The 25,927-nt window shown below is 47.0% G+C and overlaps 1 protein-coding gene across 3 annotated transcripts in view; it reads right to left on the reverse strand.

Annotated features, from left to right (window-relative positions):
* The window catches only part of LOC144737516 (guanylate-binding protein 1-like), a 120,423-nt gene that overhangs the window by 32,061 nt on the left and 62,435 nt on the right, over positions 1–25,927 (reverse strand). For all 3 annotated transcript variants that reach the window (XM_078620241.1, XM_078620243.1, XM_078620242.1), the window contains 3 exons: positions 23,017–23,147; positions 20,065–20,174; positions 255–504 (listed from right to left, as the gene is read on the reverse strand). In XM_078620241.1, coding sequence (XP_078476367.1) covers positions 255–504; positions 20,065–20,174; positions 23,017–23,147 — 491 coding nt within the window. The remainder of the gene's footprint in view (positions 1–254; positions 505–20,064; positions 20,175–23,016; positions 23,148–25,927) is intronic.

The following is a 25,927-nucleotide window of genomic DNA, read 5'->3' on the forward strand; positions in this document are numbered from 1 at the left end:
GTCTCTCTCTGTTTGTGTGTCTGTCCGTGTCTCCATGTCTTTGTTATGTCTCTCTCTCAAATTTAGTTCTACCTGATGAGGGTTGGTTGTTGCAATCGAAACGTCGTACTCTATTATTTTATTTCTCTGTGACTTTACCGAAAGAACCAAAGAGTAATTCCTGCAGTCACGAAAGCTTCAAATCAAGTTTGATTAGAATTGCGGAGTCAAGCACAATATACGTGCACATCCACATCCGCATACACATGACTCACTTTAAAATATGCGCACATGAGGTCGCGTTCCCTGTTGAATTCTTCATTTTTCGGGGAATTGCTCCTGCGGACCTGGAAGCACTTCTCCATGTACTGGTCGGGAGTCCATGACTTCCCGTCCCATTCCAGCTTCAGCGCGCAGTCCCGCACACACACAACCAGGGATGGCAAGTGGCTTTCCATGACACTTGGTTTTTCGTCTTCAGGAGAAATCTGGGATCGCACGTGCTCTGACATGTTCTTCACGTAGCTGGAGGGGTAGCAGAGTTAAGGGCTCTGCGTTCAATGCCTCCCTCAAAGATATAGAGAGACTGATCTCACAATACTCTCCTCCACACACATCTCTTACCTCTCCCTCTGTCCTCACTTTCCACTATGCACTATCCTACCTCTCGCCTCTCATATTACTCTACCCTCCACGCACTCTCCTACCTCTCCCCTCGGATCTCACTCTACTCTCATCTACACGCTCCCCTACCTCTCCTTGCTCGCCTAACTCTACTCCCCTCCACGCCTCCACACACTCTGCTCAAGCAACGAAGACTTTCTGTCGATTGCCTGAAGTTAGTATTCCTGGAGTACAAGTTTTCTCATTCTCCTCTACTGCCCCCAGTCTGAAGCTCCCCATCTATCAACTCCCTGCCTCTGCTCAAGTCCAGCCTCACCGCATTTATTTTTTTTCTCTGCCTATGTCTGACTCTCTATCACCACATCAAGTTTATTCATTCACGCTACTGCCATAACATTGTCTTAACTGCCCCTCTCGCCTATAGCATGCCCATGCCAATCAATAAATCTATATTTATATACTGCCTTTTCCATCACAATCACTTGAAAAATGTTGCACGAAACAGATATGACATTGTTCGTGTACAAAACTACTTAAACATCATATTCAACATCACCTAAATATTCATAATAAAGGTTTTTGGGTTAGATCGCGTTATTTAAAAATGTGTCAACCCTCCACCACCTGACACGGCCAAACAGTTGAAAATGTGGCACGTTTACAAAGGACAAATAATTCACTACTTTAGCCCACTTGTGTGTTGAAGAGTGAATCAACCTAATTTAAAATTTGAGTATGCCGTTTCGCTGGTAATTACATCCAGCATCATCGGGCAATTTGCCAGAATGGTGAGCAGCAGCAGGGTGACGTCATCATTTAATTCATTCAGGTGCAGTGATTTGAGGCGAAGAGGGGGAGGGTATTGTAATTATATGATAGATTGGTAATCATTCAATTGTTATTCATTGGTATTTGTTTCCCTTATAAGGAATTGTAATTGTATTATATATTTAATTTAATAATACGTTGTCTGGTCACATGGTATAGATGCACTTAATAATTTTCTAAATCATCTCAATGCACAAAACCCGGCCATCCAGTTCACCATGGAAATGGAGGTGAATAACAGACTCCCGTTCCTAGATATTTTGCTGGGACATGGTCTAAATGGCAAAATAACACACAGCGTTTACCGAAAGCAAACGCACACTGATGTGTATCTGAATGTAGATTCACATCATCACCCAGCTCAAGACACTCATACATCGGGCTAAAACAGTGTCAGATGGTGAAAGTCTAGTGTGAGAGATTAACCATGTTAAAGAAGCACTAAGACAGAATGGCTACAATAACGATCAAATAAACCGAGCACTGAATGCCAAATCACGAACGCAAAGCAACACTGCTGAAAGCGATAAGATTGTTCAAACAATTAAAATACCATATATATCAGGAGTAACTGACAAATTAGCCCGTGTTTTGCAAAAGCAAAACATTAACGTAAGATTTGGGACAGTAAACAAAATTCAAAAACTGGTATCTGGCACTAAATAGGAATTGTCTAAATTATCAACAGAAGGTGTATATCGGATTAATTGTGTATGTAGCAGATGCTATATTGGACAGACGGGACTTAACATCAGCGTAAGACTAAAAGAACATCAAAGAAATATTAAATTATCTCAAACACAACTATCGGCAGTGGCAGAGCATGCTTGTCAACAAGGACACTCAATTGATTTTGATAACGTTGAAGTGTTGTGTAAAACTAATTATTACTGGCCAAGACTAATTAGAGAATCCATTGAAATTGAGAGAAATACAAATAACTTTAATCGCTCTGACAGCTACAGGCTTAGTACGGCCTGGAAGCGTATTATTAAATAAAATATATAATACAATTAGAATTCCTTAAAAGGAAAACACATACCAATTAATAACAATTGAATGATTACCAATCTATTATATAATTACAATACCCTCCCCCTCTCTGCCTCAAATCACTGCACCTGAATGAATTAAATGTTGACGTCACCCTGCTGCTGCTCTATTTAAGACCGGGAGCAAGAGGAGAGCCTCACCATTCTGGCAAATTGCCCGATGAAGCTGGATCTAATAACGGGCGAAACGGCGTACTCAAATTTTAAATGATGTTGATTCTTTCTTCAACATACCGGTGGGCTAAAGAAGTGAATAATTTCGTCATTTTGTAAACGTGACACATTTTCTACTGTTTGGCCGTGTCGGGTGGAGGGTTACGACACATTTATAAATAACGTGATCTAACGCAAAACATTCATTATGAATAATATTGGTCGCGAAAGCCTACGTGTTAAAATCACCTATATAATTATAAAAAAACATTGATAGGTTCAAAAACAGTAATAGCAACATTGTAAAGAACAGTATGATAAGATGCGACTAAATGCATCACAGACAAAGGAAGTGTGTAAAAAATTAACCCGTAAAAACAAAGTTTTTCACTATAAATCCTTTATATGCGTGTTCAATGGGTCACAACCCAGCCCACATTGGTCTTTGAAACGGGCGGCTAGAGTCCTCTCGTCCTCTGGCTTGAGATGGCTGCCACCTATGGGTCGGATGATTGCCTGGCACCATTAAGCAATTGGTAATTCAATATAATTTTTTTTTCCTAAAAAGTGTAAAATTTTGGAAAAAATGTATCACGAAAATAAATTGTCACGCACAATGAGTCTGTGTGCAAAATGTCAGCTCGATTGGATCACGGGAAGTGGGTTAAAAAACGACTGAAAGAATTGCACGGTCGTAAGCGCGCAAGCAAGTGAACATAATATAAAGGATTAAAAAAATTAACCCGTAAAAACAAAGTTTTTCACTATAAATCCTTTATATGTGTGGCGGCTAGAGTCCTCTCGTCCTCTGGCTTGAGATGGCTAACACCTATGGGTCAGATGATTGCCTGTCACCATTAAGCAATTAGTAATTCAATATAAAAAAAAACATTTCCTAAAAAGTGTAACATTATGGAAAAAAATGTTCACGAAAATAAATTGTCACGCACAACGAGTCTGTGTGCAAAATCTCAGCTCGATTGGATCACGGGAAGTGGGTTAAAAACTACTGAAAGATTTTCACGGTTGTAAGCGCGCAAGCAAGTGAACTTAATATAAAGGATTTAAAAATACTTAAAATAAACAGTAACATCCGGCTACCATGAGAGATTCGTACATGAGGCCATCCACATATACAAATGTAATAAACCTCCCTCCCCCCAAACCCAGCTTAAATATACGCTCCAAGTTTGGTGGTGTTTCATTCTTCACCTGAGGACGGCTGCTTGCGTTGTGGCCGAAACGTCGTGAGAATTATTTTATTATGTTTTATTTTTATTATTTTATTACTTCCCTTCTACGTGACTTTACCGAAAGAACCAAGAAGAGTAATAAACCCTGTTGAGACAACGTTGGGAATTCAGAAATCTTTATTAAGTTTCGTCCACAGCTCTCACTACATCAGTTCCTCTACTCCTGTTGCTCCTTTACGCTGTTGGCAGAGAGAGAGAGAGGGACTGCCGCGGCCCGCCACGTGGCAGGCTCCGGACCACGGCACCAGCGTGGCTTCCCCCTTCGTTCCTTTCCACTCTGACCACGTGCTGTCCTTCTCCGCCCTTTTAATCCCTGGCCCACGTGATGCCCCGCAGCCAATCCTCAGCCACATCCATGGAACTTTCCAGAAGCCACTGTACAGCCCCAGGGCCACGCCCCTAACTTGACTCCCCATTGGTTGCGGGCTGAAGCCAGCAGAGCCAATCCTCCTCCTCCAGGTGTAGCCTTCACATTACATCAGGGCCACGCCCCTGGCTCGACTCCCCATTGGTTGTGGGCTGAGGCCGGCAGAGCCCATCATCCAGGTGTAACCTCACATTACATCACCCCCCCCCCCCCCCCCCCGTGTAAAAAGTCAGCCGTCTCGGCTGAGAAAATGGCGATGCAGCAACCCCTGATACTAACATTTAGGGTGCCAATGACGCGTAACGAGGAAAGGTTTTTAGGGCACGGAACAATGTGCAATGTAGGAGCAACACAACATTAGGGCGCCAACCAAAGCGCGGCATAATAGAAAGGGGTTACAGGCACAACATGGCAATGGCGTTAACGAAATGGGAGTGACTTCGAACGCGTGCGCGACGCCGGTCCTTCTCCTCCCATGGAGCGTGGTCATCTCGCCGACTGCTCAGTAGGAGGGGGCAGCGGAGAAGGACCGGGTTCGGCGTCCTCCGTGGATGGAACGGGTCTCATCGGAGGCTGCTCGTCAGGGGACTCGACACTCTTCAAGGCCTGTGTGTCTGCGAGGGGTAGAACACGTCCCCGCTGGGGGTCAATTGGTGAGGCAAGTGGCACGTCAGGCAAATCAGACCCCGGCAGGTCAGCAAGTGGGGATGAAGGGCCAGTGCGTGGTTCGAAATAAGGTTTCAGATGCGACGAGTGCACATACCAATGGTGCACACCGTACTGGATGCGAATATTTTGGGGATTCCGGATTTCTATTAGTCTAACAGGTCCTCGCCAAGGCCTGTGCAGTTTCGGGGACGTGCCCACAGGCACCTGAGGACAATGGAGCCACGCCGCGTCGCCCACTGTCCAAGGCATGTCACGTCACGACCGACGCGCGTATCTCTTGTTCTGTGCCTGTGTACGGGTCGTTCCACTCCTGGCAGCTTTCCGCACCTCCGTAACACATCGAAGTGAGTCACGGACGTGGTCAGGTAAGGAAGGGGAGGGTTCCTTTACAGCTGTACCCAGTTGCACATCAATCGGAGGCACGTTTTCCCGCCCATACATAAGAAAAAATGGCAAATACCCCGTGGACGCGTGCGGGACCATGCGGTACGCAGACAGAATGCCAGGTATGTGCAAGTCCCAGTCGGTCTGCTTTTCGCGCACCGTGTGACAAAGCATGGCCGAAATGGTATGGTTAAATCGTTCCACCATTCCATCCATCTGTGGGTGGTAAGGGGAAGTGCGGATTTTCTTCGTACCCAAAGAAGCGCATACGTTCCGGAGAAATTTAGAAGAGAAGTTACGGCCTTGATCCGTGAGTAATTTCTCAGGAGCCCCTTTATCCATCACGTATCCATTCAGGAAAGCATCGGTGATAGATGCAGCAGATTGGTCGGGTAGGGGCCAGGCCATAGGCCAAAGAGAAAAATATTCCACCCCGACCAAGAGGTACTTATTACCCCTAGCCGATGGGGGAAATGGGCTGAGGATATCTAGAGCAACCAGCTCATTAATACGAGATACCTCGATAGATTGCAAGGGCGGAACATAATTTTGACGTGGCGGTTTCCGCCTCGCACAATCTTGGCATGCCTGGATAGTCCTGGTGATATCCGCCATCATATCCGGCCAAAAGAAATCCTGCTGCATCGTGAGCAATGTCTTCTGCATGCCGAGATGCATCAACTTGTTGGCGTGCAGCACGCGAATAAGATCATGGCGAAGCGATGGCACAAGAAGGCGTGAACGGTCCGACAAGCTGTCTGTGCACATTAGCAACCCTTCCCGGTCAGTAAATAACTTCGATTTCCCGCCCGACAAGTGAGATCTCGGCTTTCCGAGCAGATCCCGCAGTGGAGTCAACGAGGCATTCGCCCTTTGTTCATGCAGCCACACCGAGTGCGGCAAATGCAGCGTGCCATCGGCCCCAACGGGTGTACACTGGCCGTCATCTTTTGGCATCGCACCCATAACCGGACAGGGCGGGGTGGGCGGCGCTGCGCAGTGATGTGTACCCGTCAAACAGGTGCAGGGAGGGTTCAAGGGCAATCTGGAAAGAGCGTCTGCATTGCCGTGGTGGGTACCTTTACGGTATGTGATATCAAAAGAAAATTCCTGCAACAATTCGAACCATCGAGCGAATTGTCCGGACGGTTGTTCCAATTTTAGTGAGTATTGCAAGGCAGCATGGTCAGTGCGCACGAGGAATTTTCTACCCTACAGGTACTGGCGAACAAAATGGACGATCGCCAGAAACTCCCGACGAGTGACGCAATAGTGCGTTTCGGCAGGAGACAAAACCCTGCTGCCATATGCCACCACTCGTTCAACACCGTCCTTCCGTTGAGACAAAACAGCACCGATGCCGGTGTCGCTAGCATCTGTGTCCAAGATGAACGGTTGCAAAAAATCGGGGTAGTCGAGTGTCGGCGCGGTGGCCAATCGATCCCGGAGAGACTGGAAAGCTAGTTCCTATTCCGGACCCCATTTTAATCTCTGATTCTTTCCAATCAGGACATGCAGAGGCTTTGCCAGCGTCGCGAAATTCTTAACAAACCGGTGATAATAGGATGCGAAGCCTATGAACCGTTACACGTCACCCATGGAAGTGGGTGTCGGCCACTCACGAACACATGACGTCTTGTGAGGGTCAGTGGACACACCGCTAGAGCTGATGATGTGTCCGAGGTAACGGACAGAACGTTGCAACAATTGGCATTTTTTCGGTTTAAATTTGAGCTCGGCAGATCGCATTCTTTGAAAGACAGCCTCCAGCCGTTGAAGGTGTTCTTTGAAGGTGTGACTGAATACAATAACGTCATCCAAATATATGAGGCACGTCTCCCACTGTAGCCCTGCTAGTACCAACTCCAGCGCAGCATTCAAGCCCATGGATAGGCGGTTAAATTCAAACAAGCCCTGCGGCGTGCGAAATGTCGTTTTCGGCTTCGACGCATCATCGAGGGGGAGTTGCCAAAAACCCGAAGAGAGGTCGAGTGTAGAAACAAAATTTGCCCCCGACAAGGCATCCAATGAATCGTCCATCCGTGGCAGGGGGTACACATCTACCACGGATATCTTATTTAACCGGCGAAAGTCAACACAAAACCTCATCCCGCCATCGTTCTTTTTAACCAACACTACCGGCGCGCCCCAAGGACTGTTGGACGGCGAAATGATGTCGGCCGCCAACATGTTGTCCACCGTGCCACGCACGTGTTCCCTTTCCGCAGGGCTCATGCGGTGAGGATGCATACAAATCGCTCTTGCCGTACCGGTGTCAATATGGTGTGACAAGAGCGAGGTATGGCCCAAATCAAAGTCATCTTTACTGAAGACGTCGGCGTATTTCGATAGTAGTGAACGCAATGCGTTCCGCTGCACGGAGGACAAAGACGTATTCTCACAGCACAATTTGGCGATCCATCGATCATCCAAATAAGTGGCCTGAGACACGCCAGCAGCCATTACTCTCGGTTGGTCCCCATCAAGGCTAGTGAAGTCGGTAGTGGCATGGGCCAATACCGCACCAGCCGGAACGACTATTCGTTCCGGGCCCCCATTCAACACTTGTAAGAACAGGGCTTGCCCAGCCCGAACGATAGTTTGAGCCGCTACAAGGGAGAAGGCCTTAGCCACTGAGTTCGACGGGGACAGTAACACACCCACCGCCCCAGCCGCGGTCTCCAACCACTTCCAGTAACGCAGCGGGATGAGCATCTGTGTACCCAGGGGTATCTCCTACTGCCCCCTGGCATTTCTAAACAACCCTGATCAACAAGGATTTTAACAGGCATTCGACAAAGAAAATTGGTGCCCAACAAACATGGAACTGCCAACGATCGTGAAATAAGAACCGCCCCCGACGCGGCAAAATTCCATATGGCAATATGGACATCTACCTGTCCTGTGATACCCATGCCCCCCCCCCATTAGCGGCAATGCATGCGTCGTTAGCCGGTTGGACCCGTGATGCAGGGATGGATAATAGATGAAAAATTACATACGAAATGATGGTTGCCGACGCACCGGTGTCCACCAAAACACGCACGTCTATCCCTTGAATAGTGCCCGGTACTGTGGAGGACCCCGATGCGGCTGCAACCACCCTTCGAGCCAATTTTTTTCACTGAGTAACCGTGTGCGGTACCGAATCAGCATGCCGACAATTAACATCTGGTAAGCCTTTGGGGGTGCGAGTGGATGCCTGAGGTGTTTGGACCTGCCGGGTGCCCGATGCGTGCTGACTTGCGCGAGAATGATGTCGATCCGCGTCCGATGGAGGAGATGGAGGAAGGCCCAACGGGAGCTGCGGAAGTCGGAACCGGCGCCGACAATCACGGCCACACTTGAAGCATGTGGCAGCCGCCCGACGGTCGGTCGCCTCGGCCCCCTCTTGTGACCGTCCGACCCCGTCGCGCTGCGTGTCTTGCCGGCGTTGCGGGGTCCAGCGAGGAGCAGCAGCCACCAAATCGTTATCGCTGGACTCGTCCAGGATGTGCACGACGTGACGCGGAGTCCATCCCAGCTGTTCACCATCCTTCTTGGGGTCCCCCATCCATGCCGCCATTTGGTCCCAACGTCTCAAATTGAATTTGGCGTCTAAACATCGCGTCGCCCAACGAGACGTCAGCGGCACATGGCCACACACCGGCAGTGAGATGTTCAACTCCTGCGATAGTTCAATCATTCTTGCAAGAATATGAGGGTCCAGGAGATAAGTGGAGGACTCGGGGTAGGCGGCCATAGTGAGCGCTAATAGTGCACCACGGTACGCCAGAGGTGTTTCTTTTGGCCCTCGATGTCGCTGCATACATTTTCTGTGAGCAGCCTTTGGTGGCTCGTAAAATTCTGCCATTTTAGCGAAGGCGTCCTTTAGCGTCTTCTTCCTACTCGCCGGGATGGAGCGTTAAACGGCCAAGGACACGTCATCCAACAGCGTAGGTAGAGCCTCCAGTGCCTCGGACTCCGTCCACCGCACCGATCGAATAGCGGATTCTAATCTCCACGTAAATGTGCTCTAGTCGCCTCCGGCGACGAATTCTTTAATATGAGAGAGGCGATGGCTGTGGCCACCGTCGGAGTCCTTGGGCATGCCTGTTCCCGCCACCCGCGCACCACGCGGCTCAGCCAAGATGGCGGCCTCCTCCTCCGCAGCAGGTGTAATGGCGGTCACAGCCCCCCGTTGGAGGTCAAGGTCGTCCGCACTCGGATGCGTCTCACGAGGCCGACCCAGGGCGGCAAATGACGCGACCACCATGACGAGATTGAGCATCACCGCACGGAGAGACTCGATCTGTTCCGCCACTCAACGTCACCCTTCGTCCACAGCTGGAGACGCCTCCGCACCGGCATGTCATTTTCGCGCGGCGTCGGGGAGAGCAGCAGTCGGCGGCAGTGGTTACGTTGCGCCCAGCAGCTCGTCCTCGTCGGTATCGTCGCCCTCTTCCAACGGCGGGTTCGGTGGGTTCCTCTTTTTGAGGTGCTTGGACATCTTGGATGATGGTCCAAACGGTCTCAAAATTTACTTCTGACTCCAATGTAATAAACCCCGTTGAGACGTCGGGAATTCAGAATTCTTTATTAAGTTTCGTCCACAGCTCTCACTACATCCGTTCCTCTACTCCTGTTGCTCCTTCACGCTGTTGGCAGACAGTGTGAGAGGGAGAGAGAGGGATTGCCACGGCCCGCCACGTGGCAGGCTCCTGACCATGGCACCAGCGTGGCTTCCCCCTTCATTCCTTTCCACTCTGACCACGTGCTGTCCTTCTCCGCCACTTTTAATCCCTGGCCCACGTGATGCCCCGCAGCCAATCCTCAGCCACATCCCTGGAACTTTCCAGAAGCCACTGTACAGCCCCAGGGCCACGCCCCTAACTTGACTCCCCATTGGTTGCGGGCTGAAGCCAGCAGAGCCAATCCTCCTCCTCCAGGTGTAGCCTTCACATTACATCAGGGCCACGCCCCTGGCTCGACTCCCCATTGGTTGTGGGCTGAGGCTGGCAGAGCCCATCATTATCATCCAGGTGTAACCTCACATTACACAAACACAGACAATTTCAACCGAGAAGATGGACTCTGGCTCAGCAATCATTGGAAGGACGTGATAAACCATTTCGGGTCTTAACTGATTGTATTCACGTTTTCTCCTCACGAAATGGAGTCTTTGCTCCGCTGCAAGTCTCTTGCGACCACTCCCATTGACATATTTCGTTGCTTCCTCTTAGTACCTTTCACGCGACGGTCAATGAGATGGTGTATAGCAGATTGTATAATAATAAATAGTATAACAGTGTAATGTCTAATACAGTAGAACCTCTGGTCACGACCATTTTTTTAAGATTTTTAAGCACAAACATAGTTAATTATGCCATAGAATTCACAGTGTAATAGTAAACTAAATGTAAAAACATTGAATAACACCGAGAAAACCTTGAACAATAGAGAAAACTAACATTGCCGCGTCACGGTTTAGAATCGTTCAACAAGATGATTGTTTCGTCTGCTATATCAGTCGGTCGATTCTGAGAGAGAGAATATTCGTATGAGCAATTCATGTTTCTATTGAAAGTTAACAGTAATATTTGGGTACAGTATTGTTTTTGGAAGCATTCACCGTAATATCGTATGAACGTTTACTTCACCGCATCATCGTATGAATGATGCGAGAAGAGAATAACGGGTTCTTATGTTAGCGATTTACGTACTCAGCGCTTTCGCTCTCTAAATTACAGCTTGAATGAGGGGGGAGGGATATGACTACACTCACAAAATTAATATCTTACTAGGAATTTTATATAACAAAAGTTATATATAACTGTTACGCTTTGTGTTGTTTGTTGTTGTAAACAAACAACAGTAAATTTGGCGCTTACAAAAAAAATGGCGCGGAAGGGGAATCGGCCGCGGCCGTGTTTGATCGTCACCCGAGTTTGTGTTCGTGACCAGATTAAAAAATGTTGTGAATTTTTTGGTCGTAACCCGATTTGGTCGTGGTCAGAAGCGTTCGTGATCAGAGGTTCTACTGTATAATGTATAAGGTAATATATAGTATCGTAATTGTATAGTGAAGCAGTGTGGTATACAGTAGGGTGTGTAGAATAATACATAGTGTAATATTACAATGCATAGTCTAAGGCAGGGGTCGGCAACCTGCGGCTCCGGAGCCGCATGCGGCTCTTTTGAACCTTGACCGCGGCTCCGGGGCGGATGCTAGCGAGGGGAGGAGGCGCACTGTGACACCTGCTCTGGCGTTGCCGCTGCTGACAGGTCGCCGCTCCGCTCCACACTGCCCGCCCGGTGACAGGCAATAACGTTGCCGTTGCTTTGTCACATGTTTGGAAGAAGTAAAAACCTTCCTGGGCAGCAAAGAGCTCACCTTTGCTGAGCTGGAACAGCCAGAGTGGCTGGAAAAATTACATTTTATGGTAGACATGACAGCACATCTAAACACGCTAAATACAACCCTTCAGGGGAAAGGAGGCACAGCCCTGCACATGCTGGAGGAGGTTTTGGCATTCGAGCGCAAGTTGACAGTGTTTGTCAAAGATTTACAGAGAGGTACACTGTCTCACTTTCCCTCTTTGAGAGAGTTCAAACAAAGTCATGATACGATAAATTTGGAATATTTCAAGTCTGCAATCACCACAATGCAAAGTTCGTTTGGGAAACGATTCTGTGAGTTCAGAGAGGAAAAAACGACATTATCCTTCCCTGTCACTCCCCTGGCGATCGATCCATCCCTATTGAATATGACTGCATTTGCAGGTGTAAGTCAACCTGATCTTGAGATGGAACTGGCCGATATAGCCGACAAAGATATATGGGTGTCCAAGTTCAAATGCTTGACCGCTACTCTTGAGGATGTTGCCCGTCAGAAGGCCATTCTGGCTCAGAATCATAAATGGAGTGATATTGAAAACCTTCCCAAACAGGACAAACTTGTATTCGAAACATGGAATGCCATCCCTAACACTTATATAAACATGAAAAAGTATGCATTTGGAGTCCTGTCGATCTTCGGCTCCACATATGTATGTGAGCAGGTCTTCTCCAACATGAACTATATTAAAAACAAACATCGATCACGCCTCACAGATGACAGCTTGCAAGCATGTGTGAAAATGAAGGTGACGTCTTACAGCCCTGATGTGCAGTCACTGTGCACTGAGGTTCAGGAGCAAAAATCCCATTAACCAGGTAATTTAGCTATTAATTTGCAAAAATATATTTTACATTGTTAAGTGAAAAAGTCCTTTTTTTTATTCAGATTGACAGCTGACTGCACGATCCTGTATATAGCAATAAGGTAAGAAACAATATATGCAGTGTTATATTTGTTTTAATAGTTGCAATGGTTTTGCGGCTCCCAGTTTATTTTTTCCTTCGGAAACGGGTCCAAGTGGCTCTTTATGCCTTAAAGGTTGCAGACCCCTGGTCTAAGGTATAGGGTAGTTGGTATAGTAACGCAGTGTATAATTCATGGTATAGTAACGCAGTGTATAATTCAATTTTGGGTTTATCTATGGCAGTGTATAGTACGGGGTATATCCGTGTGATGTAAGAAAAAAGTTTAGCTGGAGGCATATTATTACATATTTTTGCGACATAAAAGTGTAATGTATGACTTACTGTTAGTAGCTCAGCTTATTGGAGAGTATATTGAGTATATTGATTACATTGATGTATTTTATATTGTAGTTTTTTATCAATTCACTATATGGTAGTCATTATGTAGTGTAGCGTATACCCAGTTACTTAATGTTAATAGCTCCGATTATTAGATAGTATATTGAGCACATTGATTATATTGATGTAGTTTATATATTTTTTTTCACATCGGTTTATTATATGGTAGTAGGGCATTTGCAGTTCTTTAGAAACTCCTCCTTTTTTGCCCACACAATGCACGAGCTTGATACACGGTGATTAGGCTGTTGCAGATCCTTACGATTAAAATTTCCCTCCATTTATTACTGCTAATCCTAATTCCTCCCTTTATCACTGCTAATCCTACATGATACACTAGCATAATATGACTTTGAGACCCCCCCACCACCTACACATTCCACAAGGAGTGACTAATCCCATATCTGCATTTTTCATCAATTCCGGTGTTGATATATAAACTCATTTATCAAGGCGCTCTCCTCCCCCCGAACCAGCTTAAATATTCACTGCCAAGCTTGGCGGTGTTCATTGGGACGCTGTCTTTCCGACAGCTCTGTTTTTTCACCTGAGGACGGCTGCTTGTGTTGTGGCCGAAACGTCGTGAGAATTTTTATTTTATGTTTATTTTTATTATTGTATTATTTCCCTTCTACGTGACTATGCCCTGTTTTCCAAAAATTAATATTACAAATAATTAGGCAAAAAAATTGTTTTTTTTATATCTATATATATTTTTATTAAATAATGAAAACAGCCCCTACTCCTCACAAGCACACCATGAATCTGTGAAACGGGGAGGGCCATTAAACGGTAAGACTTCAGAGCACAGAGAGGTCAGAGACATCCAGATGGACAAAAGGTCGATGGCCTAACCTTCCCAAGACGTCTGGAGATGCACGGATAACGTGCAGAGCAGAGAAAAACAACTATTGCAACTCGCGTTTTCTTTAACGTTTTCCTTAACGAAAAGTAGAAACTTAACAAAAAGAATCAACCAGCCTACAATAGGGGCTTTATATTAGTAATTCCCTTATTTTACTCGTATTCACCGCATATATATTATTTTGTATTGTATGGTTCTATCTACATGACCTTATCAAAAACTAAAGAAAACGAATTCCAGCTGTCAAGAAAGCGTAAGTGGAAACTTAGTTACACTTAACCTCAGGACATTAAAATATAACTCAAAATAAAACACCAATCCCTGGAGACAAACGCATAACCAAACTTGGAAAAGCCCTCAAAATAATGATGTAACGAGGATCATTACGAATATTCATTAAACATAGACCGAATAATAACCACGATATACTAAGACCGAGGGAACTCATAAGAAATATCAAGAATAAATGTAACACACAGGACCACATAAATGTATTGCAAAAATCTCCTCGGCCACTTTTGTCTCCCCAAGATTCGGCGCGAAAACAGATGGCAGCCATACACCCAGGGAGGGCGTCTGTTTTCTTGTTGTTTGTTTTCCTCTCGCGCAGAGAGGAGAGGGTGTTCACGTTTTTGAGTTTAAGCACAAACGCGCAGAAGTCTGTGAGCAGTCTGGTTCGAGTCGCGCTCAGTCTCGGGACTCGGCTTGCGACGCAGAGTTGCGAGGGAAGCTCGCAAGGGAGTTGGGGCGGGTCGTGCCTCGAGAGAGATGGAACGAGGAGGGGTCGTTCGAGTCGCAGAAATCTGAGTTCAGCCTGGGTCGAGGCTGGGTTTCAGCTGTGCTCCGGCTGGCGGAGCGTCGTGAGGGAGCAAACACCGATACCAATGGCCGGTGTCGCTTCTCGCAGAACGAAGTGGTGAGGTGTGGTTAAATGCGAGTGAAGCTTGCGAAATTCCAGCTATCATTCTCGTGAGAGAACCTGAACCAACGAAACCCCTGAAGTGAGGGTGGGAGAGGCATCAGCGAGTACCCGCGTGAAGCTGGTAGCTGCACGCCAAGGGAGAAAGAGTGTCAGCACTGACGACCTGCGGATGAGCTGCGAGCGCTATTGGGCACCGCCGAAGGCGAGTATCGTGCCGACTCAACAATCATCCAGCAGTGGAGAAAACTGGCGCTGCCACCAAGAGAGAGAGAGAGCGCCATCAAATGCGCCGTGTGTTTGATACACACACACACCGACCAACACCCAGTGAGAACAGACAAGACGTCCAGCAGCGACAACGGAATCATCGCGCACCACGACGGCGAGCATCGTGCCGACTCGTCATCCAGCGGTGGAGGAGCTGCGCGCTATCTGACGACGGAATCATCGCGCACCACGACGGCGAACATCGTGCCAACGCCGCTCAATCTAGCAGCGGAGAGAGAGCGCACGAGCAGCACGACCCGGGCGTCACCGAGCGTCGTGCCGACTCGTCATCCAGCTGCGGAGGAACGGCGCTATCCGACGACGGAATCATCGCGCGCCACGACGGCGAGCGTCGTGCCGACGCCGCTCAATCTAGCAGTGGAGAGAGAAAGCAGGACGGGCTCGCTGCGGCCACGCCCAAGCGAGAAGTAAACTCTGAAGAGCTGGTTGTATCCCCTCCCCCACCCCACAAGCTCCGACACAGCGCCCTGCCTCTGCTTAAAATATAAATTTTACAAGGGGACAACGCACACACAACACGCACACGAATAAGACTTTCAAAAAGTTATCTTTGTGTTTCAAAAAGGGTTGCCATTTCAAGGTGGTGCGTTCAATATCAACTGATCGTGCAAAGCAGTTGCTGCCGTCGGGTTACATGAATAAGAAATGTTTTAGTCATTTATTTTCGTTAATTGCATAATCTTGCCGATGAATCTATTGACGTATACTTTTGCCTTTGCATATTAGAGTGTTTGTTTAGAATAAAAATTGTTAACACAGAAGTATCTCGAGTGTTTCTTTCCAAGTCCATGCAAAACTGTCTTATTCATAAGAACTGTATCCTGCGATGAGATATGAATTTGGAGACCTAACATAACATAAACACACTAAGATAATCAGTAAATGTTTAATCAAAGATAATCGTTTTATCCCGATTGATACAACTCTGGATAACGAAGCTAAGCCTAATGATCATAACTGCACACATTAACATAATCGCAAGCATTCGCATAAATTACTACGATTATTTATGTGATTATCATAATGTATGCAGATAATTACACACATTAGCATAATTCATGTGATTTATGCATTTTTCCAATTTGTATTCAATTTAATTTTTATCAAAATTTCATAATCCGGCATATACAACACCGAAAGAACCAAGAAGAAGAGTAACATAATAATTATGAATCATCATGAGGTCCAAAAGCTGAGCAAAACCATGTTCTGGTATTAATTTCTCCCACTGCATCAGCATCACACTCAACAGCTTACCATCACATCATGAGCATGAGGGGAGGACAGTCCTCTACTCGGGGCAGGAAACTGCCAAACAACAGGGCGTGGTTCTTCTTCTGAACAAAAAAATGAAGGGGGCGTGGGAGCGTGGCGGTGAGGTGTAGGAAGCTGTAAGCCCCAGGCTACTTTGGGCTCGCCTTCCCATCAACCGGAGACGAGAAGTGGTGGTCGTGGTTACTTATGCCCCCACCAAAGGCGAACATCAGTGGAGGGATGCAGGCAAAGCCGATGAGTCAGATGCCTTCTATGACCTCCTGTCACAGGTGCTGGCTAAAGTGGCCACTCGGGATAGAGTCATCTTGTTGGGTGACTTCAATGCTCGAGTTGGTCATGATGCTGGCAACTGGTTTGGAGTGATTAGAGAGCATGGGCCAGATCAGCTCAATAACAACGGTAGGAGGCTGCTACATTTTTGTGCAGCCCATGGGCTTGTAATTACCAACACGCTGTTCCGGCATCGGCGCATCCACACAACATCATGGATACAAGCAAGAACATCTACTGCACTACATAGTGACAGACCAGCAGATGCGAGCCCATGTCCTTGACACCAGGACCTACCGTGGAGCTGATCTGCCCTCTGACCATCGACTAGTCATCTATAAGATGTGCCTGCCATTCTTCCACTCCGGTGCTGGGTGTAACCCCAGGACCCCATTACAACCTAAAGTGGCCGGGTCTCAGTTAGCTGATGAAAGTTGCAAGTGAGAATTTCATCATCGCTTGCGGCTGGGGTTGGCATCGTCCCACACTCCTCCTGATGTCGAGGGTAAATGGGCGAGGTTTAGGACTGTGACTCATGCAGCTGCAATGGCTGCTTTGGGTACGCGGTCCAGACCTCCCCAGAGACCCTGTCTGACAGAGGAGGTGTTCAGGATAGTTGAGAAAAAGCGACAGGCCCACTCTCATCGGCTACAGCATCCCACGTCAGAGAATGAAGAGGCTTACAGCAGCCTTCGCTCGGAGGTTCGGAGAGCCGTAAAGTGCTGCAAACATGGGTGGTGGTCGCGGGTTGCTGAGGAGTCTGCCTCATTGGCCCACTATCACAAATCACTATTTAACTCCATCAAAAAAGTAACCTGCAGCGCCACACCTATTACCATCATTAGGGGGGGAAACGGTGATACAATCTCCGACCCCCAGGAACAGGTTTGCAGATTTGCTGAGCATTTCTGTGAGGTCCTGGGGGAGGGGAAATCCCTCAGCCAGGAAAACATCATGGCACAAAGTAGGGATGACCCTTCTGAGGCTGCGGTGCCTCAAATATTGGAAGAAGTCACCCCCTGTGAGTGGCTGGCTGAGGTGCCATCTGTTGAGGAAGTACTGAAGGCGATCCGGAGTCTGAGACCAGGAAAGGCACTGGGCAGAGATGATCTCCCAAGCGAAATGCTGAGGGAGGGTGCGTTTGTGCACAGACTGCCCTATATGATATAACAACAGTCTGGACCACTGGACGGGTTCCGCAGGATTGGAAGGATGCCCTGGTGGTCCCCCTCTTTAAGAAGGGGGACCGCACAGACTGTAACAACTACAGGGGCATCTCACTCCTCAGTGTGCCTGGAAAGGTCCTGGCAAGAATTATTCAACATTGCCTTACTAGGCACGCTGAGGAGAGGCTTGCGGAGCCCCAATGCGGTTTCAGGAAAGGGCGGTCCTGCACAGATGCCATATTTTCTGTCCGTCTGCTACAGCAGAGGTGTAGGGAATTTCAACAAGACCTACATCTCTCCTTTATTGACCTGGTCAAGGCCTATGATACCATCAGTAGGCCTGGGCCCTGGGTTGTTCTTCGTGCTTTTGGAGTTCCTGACCCTCTGCTCACAATCATTAAGGGCCTTCATGATGGTGAGCGGCCCCGCGTCAAACTACATGATGATTCATAATGAGTCAGAGCCATTCCCTGTACACCTTGGGGTGCGACAGGAATGTCCTCTGGCTCCCATATTATTTAACATCTATTTTGACCTCATAGCTCGTGAAGCCTTCAATAGCTGTACCGTGGGAATTTCCATTTTGTATAGATATAATGGGAGGCTGATTGATGCCCGGGTGCAGTCAAGGGATGACTCCCTATTGGTCAACCACGACCATTGGACACTCCACCCACACAACTCCCAATCGGTGATGGGGCAGTTGTGGAGAGAGTGGAGAGTTTCCCATACCTGGGCAGTGTGCTTATGACCGGCTCCAGTTTAACAGCAGAGGTCTCACTCCGAATCAGTCGAGTGGCAATATCTTTTCATCGGTTGCGTAACGCTGTGTGGAAGCTACCTGGTCTGTCGCTCCGCACGAAGCTCCAGGTCTTCTCGGCCAGTCATTCCCTCCCTTCTCTACGCTTGCGAAACGTGGACCCCCCTAATGGAGCATCTTCCCCGGTGAGAAACATTTAGGCTGGCCTGCCTACGATCCATCCTTTGGTTAACCAGGCTGGATTGTGTGAGGAGGTAATAAATCCTTGAAAAATCTGGGCAAAGTCCGATCGGTGAGCTCCTCCGGCAGGCAAGGCTGCGTTGGCTGGGTCATGTAGCCCGAATGCCCAGCCACCGCATGCCGAAATAGCTTTTTTTCTGCCGGATCGAGGGGGCTAAATGGGCTAGAGAAGAAATGGAGTGATGTGGGACAGGAGGACGTGGAGCTGAGTGGACTTGCCGATGACTGGTACCAGCGGTGTCAAGATCGGCCTCTGTGGAGGAGGCTCGTGAAGGACGCTACTGGGCAGTTGGAGGCAGTTGCCCTTCTACAACAACGGAGGGCGGAGGAGTGACGCTCACAACAACGAGCGAAGCGCCGGGTGGTAAAGCACAGCAAGTTGGCACAGTAGGGGGCACAAGTGGTGCATCAGCCAGTCATCTCTGTCATCTCAGTCAGTCAACCCGTGCACCTGGGTCTGCCCCGTGACCTCCTGCCAGCGGGCGTTCGACACTTCACGTGACCTCAAGGTGCACAATGCCTGGCACAAGCGTCGTGGTGACGTCACTGCCACTTCATGGCAAATGGCGGTTGTTGTGTGTTGTCAGTCTCTGTGCATTTCTGTGGGTCTCTGTATGCATCTATCAGTCTGTGTGTGTATTTAGGTCTCAATGCTAGTTAAGGGGAGTCAAATAAAAAATATATAAATCTTAGATTCCTTCCGGAATGCAGCCGGGTTAAATTTTCACTCCGACCAAGGCATTCTGGGTCGTTCAGCTGATAAGCTGATTCTGGTCTACTCATTATTAGAAAGACCAGACTATGCAGCAAGGCTCCGCGATTGTGGAATATCCCTTCCTTGGTCCATTAAGGAATCTGAGTCTATAACACTTTTATATCACATTTTTACAAACTCACCTGTTTTTTTACAACAGATTTTCTCCAAAACGTAAGCTTCATGCAAATGCACTTTTAGGTCTTGCATGACTTGCACTGAGAGACAACCGCAAGTAGTATTATTGTTAAATGTTATTCAGAAGAGTAATTCCTCCCTTAAGGTGGTGTTTTCCTTAATGAGGACCTTTTGAGGAATGCATCTACTGCATTAAATGAGGGGTTCGTGTACCTTGCTTCATATACAATACAATGATTGTTGACTATTATATCAGACGACGTATGGTAGAAATCGACATATCAGCGCAACACTGCTTTAAATCTCCCCAGCCATTCAGGTCACCCAAAAGTGCGTTGGAAACGTTAACCCCACAGTGTCACGCAGACGTCAGCATGGACATGGTGAAGGATACCGCAGCTGCTCCAGGCTCGTGTTATCCAGAGTCTTCTCGGTGTTGTAGACAAGCACATTGCACAGCAGCACGGTCATGATGAACAGCCAGATGTCGTGTTCCTCATTGGCCTGCGCGTGAGAAATAGGAGCTGTTTAAATCTGACACCCGTCAACTTATGAAGCCCATTGGGTTTTTGTTTTTAATCAAACAATACAATTGTATCGGTATTGCTTTTAAAACTAAGTTTGAATTCGTTTATGCATCTGCTCTGCCTTTCTGTCCATCTACTTTGTCCGTATGTCTTCGAAACTGGCATGATAACCTTCGTAAAGACGTCTCATGATTAATATGACATTGTATACAGTTGCGTTGATATAAGGGATTTATCTGATAGACAACTGCGACCATTATCAAAAAGGTCCAAAAAAACGGTTAGCCTTATAATCCCATGCAGATGATGTAACACACCGTGCATGAATGTCACAACATCGCGTGTTATATGGCATCAACTTCATCCAGCTCAAAACGCTGTTATGTACTAACATTAACCGTGGTAAATCCACTGCTGGATGAAGACCCAACGTTGCTATCATATCTCACACGATTGCAAAAGTAACAATCCATCTAGCACCTTTCATGTTAGCTGATTACATTTCTATATCTCCTCAGTGTAGGTCCTCTCAGATGCATTCATTGGCCGTCACGCAATCGCTATTCTAGCCGGGACATATCCTGCCCAATTACTATTGTTAAACGTGTTAATGATGAAATTAACCTGCATTTTTTATACTTCTGAGGACAAATGCATATTAGGAACCGTTATAAAATCCATGAATTAAATGTGTTGTTATTTTTCCACAATGTTATAGTTCAAAACTAACCTATACATTTTATTTTATTTTACCAGGTAAGGCCCATTGAGCTATATAGCTCTTTTTCAGAAGCGACCTGGCCACAAATGATTGCTCGATGAAGTGACTTATCATGTGGAAATGTATAGCAGCCACATAGGTTCTAAATTGTGGATGGAAAACCGGAGACCCTGGAGAAAAATCCACGTTACCACGAGGAGAGAGACATGCAATCTAAAAATATACAGCAGGCATCAGGGTCGGGATCGAATACACGATCTCCTGTACCAGGCGAGGTGGTTAACATCTCGCCACCGTGGTGCCCTAATGCTACACGTGGTCCTGCACTGGCTGTTTTCCAAGCCCAGCTAGACCTGCGATATACTGGCCTCAGGATAAATTTTAATGACTCAGGGGCAGGGGCGGGGCAAATTATACTTTACTAGTGTAATATCGTTGAAGACTCTTGGACGCCGGGGTTGAGGCACACGTATTTATTCCGCGTTAGTTGGCACAACCACGGACATACAACATTGGAGGGGGTATCGGCCCCCTCACCCGAGTAGCTGGGGATACACTTGCTAGCTATCTCTGACCTACCTCCTAGTCCTCCACTAACGGGTTAGGGGAGGCTATCTGGCCCGACACTGGTAAGTCGGGCTTACGGTACCCGGAGTCCCAGAGCACTGGCTCTGGCTCTCGGGATCACGCCGCTGGCTCGGTCCTGTGCGGCCCTGATAAGGGCGCGACCTAGGGGAGTCCAGGGCTCTATCTAGACGATCTTCGATCTTCACTGGTTTAGCTTTAACATTGTTCCCCAAGCTCTCCGGCTCATCCCCTTTTATACCAAAACCCCCCGCTGAGGGGTGGGGCCCCGGGGGATCACAACTCCGGGTCAGCCCCCCAGGCTGCCCGGTGCGGACGTCGTTGAGAGCACCTCCCCGTGCACTCACAAAGCCCCGCCCACTGTGTTTGTTTCTCGTGTGATCCCATGTATACAGCCCCTCCGTAACACCCCTACATCAGTGTAATGTGAGGATATATCCGGGTTGCTGATGGATCACACCTCGTTACGATGATTGGCTCTGCCGGTCCTGGCCAATAGCCAATGGGGGGAAGTCTAGGGGCGTGGCCCTGACGTAATGGGAAGATGACATCTGTAAGTAGAGGATTGGTTCTGCTGGCTTTAGCCACAGCCAATGGGGGGACGAGTCAGGGTCGTGGTCCCGGGAACGTACGATGGAGTCTAGAAGATTCCATAGAGGTTAACCAGGATTGGTGGAAAGGTACCACGTGATCAGGGTATTAAAAGGGGTGGAGACGGACAACACGTGGTCAGATCTGGAACGAACGGAGGGTGAGGCCACGCTGGAGCGGGGTCCAGGCTGCCACGTGGCCGCGCGTGTCTCTCTCTCTCTCTATCCCTCTCACGCTGTCTGTCAGCAGCGTGAAGGAGTGTTGTAAAAGAAAGACAAATAAAGACCGGATTCCAGAAGTCGCTTCCACGATTTTTATTACACTAGCATGTGATGTCAGCAAGTACACTGGGAGAACAGTGCCACTCCCACGTCATCTAAATGTGAATCGACTCATTAATTGAATATCATGTCTGTCACTACGTCAACTACACGTCTCAACTTTTTCAGTGTGTGTGATATCCGTAAATACACTAAGGACAGAACGCACTGTTAGCTACATGCATCTCGACTCGGTCACTTCGTGTGGTGTACGTCGGCTTACTGTGAGGTCACATCATCACCACGTCATCTACACACGTCTCCACTAGTTAATTGCTTTGACATTAGTGGCAGAGCTTCTGGAGTGGGGGAAAAACGCAGACTTGGTGCCTCTTAAGCAGCACACGTAATCCACCATAATAAGAGTAGTTTATAATTTGTATTCAACTAATTGACTCAAAGTGACTCATCTTCCCAAGCTCTAGCATCGTGCGAACCAATGACATACACATTCAAAGATATTGGCTCTAACACAAGTTAATTCGAGTTGTGTGCAGTGCCCTTAAAAAACCATATTAATAGATTAATTCTGGCCATTGTTACAGCATTAAGTTTTAGGTTTATTTTCTTCCTGTTGAGCCATTCGCTCCACATTCCCTCACCTTCTCCGGGTCTCCCAGCCCCTCCGTGTCCAACAGTAGAAGACAATTCTCCTTGTTCGTCGGGTGAGGAATTGGCCAGGCCCAGATGCCCTTGGTCTTCGATTGCACTGCGTGCCCTACAGCGAAGCCACCTGGTCCCCACCGGGTGGAAGGGAACAAAACAGAGACATGGGGACAGGTCTCCAATGTGTTTTTGGATTGCAACCACATTGTTGTTTGGTGTGATTCTCAAACTGTTTTTTGTACGTTAGTTCATGGAGTCTCTTTATGAATCTGTGAGTTGTTTTTTTACGTGAGTCTATAAAGATCTCTGTGTGAGCCTACGGTTATCTACATTAATCTGCGAGTCTCTATCTGAGTCTATGGATACCTCATGTGAGCCTACGGGTATATATGTGTGTTTATATGGTCTCTATGTGAGATTATGGGTATGTGTGTTTGAAAGTCTACGGGTCTCTGTGTGAGGGTATGGATCACTTCATGAAGTTAATTGAGCAGCTCACATTCTCCCCCAATTACATCGTTGAAGTGATTAAATCACACCCGAAAATACTCACCCAACGATATGGACACTATGTGCACGACACCGACAGTCCGGAAGCAAAAAAGTAGCTCTGATTGACACTTAACTTGCCTGAAAGGGGATTGGTTAGAGGCAAGGAATTGAAGAGATTGGTGGAGAAATACAAATGGAAAGAGTGAGAAACTGAGGATGATTGACAGGGATGACTGTTGGAATCTGTTAGGGAAAGTGGGAGGTGATTAGCTCGAGGCAAAGCAGGTCAAGGAACCTACGGGAAAGGAGCTTGAGTGATGTATAAAGGGGAAGCAAAATAGTTGTGTACTGTGTCGGGTGCCACTAGATCGTGTTGCCTGCTGCTGTTGGTGTTGCAAATTCTTAATGCCTGAACATGTGAGAGCTATACAACTGCTAAAAAAACCTATACAGTAATATACACATGTGACAACTATCTCTCCGTTTCTCACTCTTTCCATTTTGTATTTCGACCTCCAATCCCTTCAATGTCCCTGCCTCTAACCAATCCCCTTTCAGGCCCTTTAAGTAACCAATCAGAGGGCTTGTTTTTAATTCCTGATTATCCGTGTCACGTGGTGTCCACCACATCAGGTGAGTATCGTTCGTAGTGATACAATCTCTATACACGCATGCAACTGAATTACAGTATTTTCCCGCATATAGCCCGCATACACATATAACCCGCAGATGCATATACCCCGCAAGCATTCATGCATTTAACGTCGTTACCGCAGCTTAATTCAATCATATTAATACGAAGTTTACATTTGTAATACATTCCACTATCAATTGTTAACATTAAAATCATAACGTACACAAAGAAAACAAACTAACCGGAAACGAGTGAACTTAAAACAGTGAATAAGTAACAAAAGTTAATATCCAATAAATAAGTAACACATAACTGGTAGATAAGTAAGTACAGTTTTAGCACTGGTAGATTGCGCACTGCGCAGATAATAGCGGCACTACGGCAACTCCGTTGCCTCGCCCCCCCACCTCTCTCTCCCCCCAGCTCCCCCACCCCCCAACCTCCCACCTCTCCCTCCTCCCCGCTCTCCCGTCGCCGGTAAACAGTGCGCGCACTTAAAAACATTGTCGTTTAATTGTACAAACAATTCATTTAAAACGTGATAACATGTGCAATTTTAGTGTGAGTGGTTTATTCAGCAGTGCTTTAGTCAAAGGTAAGTGTTGCATAGTGGATAGTCCTACCATGAAAAAAATTAACGAGTTATGACATGTCACACGTGTAAAATATTTTTGGGATAGCCCGCACCTCCATATACCCCGCAGGGTCTTGTTTTGTTTGTAAAAAGTGGTATACCCCGCGGGTTATATGCGGGAAAATATGGTAACCATCCGCCGAATACCTGCATATTTTTTTAATACTATGAGAGGTTCAGTTTAACACGTAGGCTTTCGCGACCAATATCATCCATAATAGAGTTTTTTTTGGGTTAGATCACGTGAATATATAAATATGTAATTAAAAACCGCCACCACACGACACAGCCAACGAGTAAGGGTTGTCATGTAAACAGATATGTGGATGACACATTGGTGGTCTGGTCAGACGGCAAATATACACTGAACGCATTTCTAAATCATCTCAACTCGTAAACCCATCCATCCAGTGCACCAGGGAAGTGGAAGCTGACAGAACTCTACCATTTCTGGATATTCTGCTCGGACGGGGTCGAAAGGGTAAAATTTCACACGGTGTTTACGGAAAGAAAACGCATATTGATGCCTATCTGAATGCAAAGTCACACCATCACCCCGCACAGAAATCTGCTCTTATCATGACGCTCATTTATCGAGCTAAGAAAGTGTCAGATGGTGACAGTCTGAGAAGTGAAATTCAACATGTTAAAGAAGCGCTGCAAATGAACGGTTACATTGATGCACAAATCAACAGAACCAAATCAAATAACACGAGCATTGAAACTGCCCAAGTAATTAAAACGATCAAAATACCGTACATTGTGGGAGTAACTGATAAACTAGCCAGGTGTTTGCAAAAACAAAACATCTGAGTCAGATTTGGCACGGTACATAGAATACAGAAATTATTATCTGGCACAAAATATGTATTACCGAAGCTATCAACAGAAGGTGTGTACAGGATAAGCTGCACGTGTGGTAAATGTTATGTTGGGCGAACATGACGAATGATCAGCACGAGACTAAAAGAACATCTGAGAAATATTAATTTCTCCCAAATACAACTGTCAGTAGTAGCAGAACATGCGTACCATCAAGGACACTCAATTGATTTTGATAATGTTGAATTTCTTGCAAAACTAGCTATTACTGGCCAAGACTAATTGGAGGATCTATTGAAATTGAAATAATACAAATAACTTGAAC

Source organism: Lampetra planeri, chromosome 71 (genome assembly GCF_965212315.1).
Source record: "Lampetra planeri chromosome 71, kcLamPlan1.2.h2, whole genome shotgun sequence".
In the NCBI taxonomy this organism is placed as follows: domain Eukaryota; kingdom Metazoa; phylum Chordata; class Hyperoartia; order Petromyzontiformes; family Petromyzontidae; genus Lampetra; species Lampetra planeri.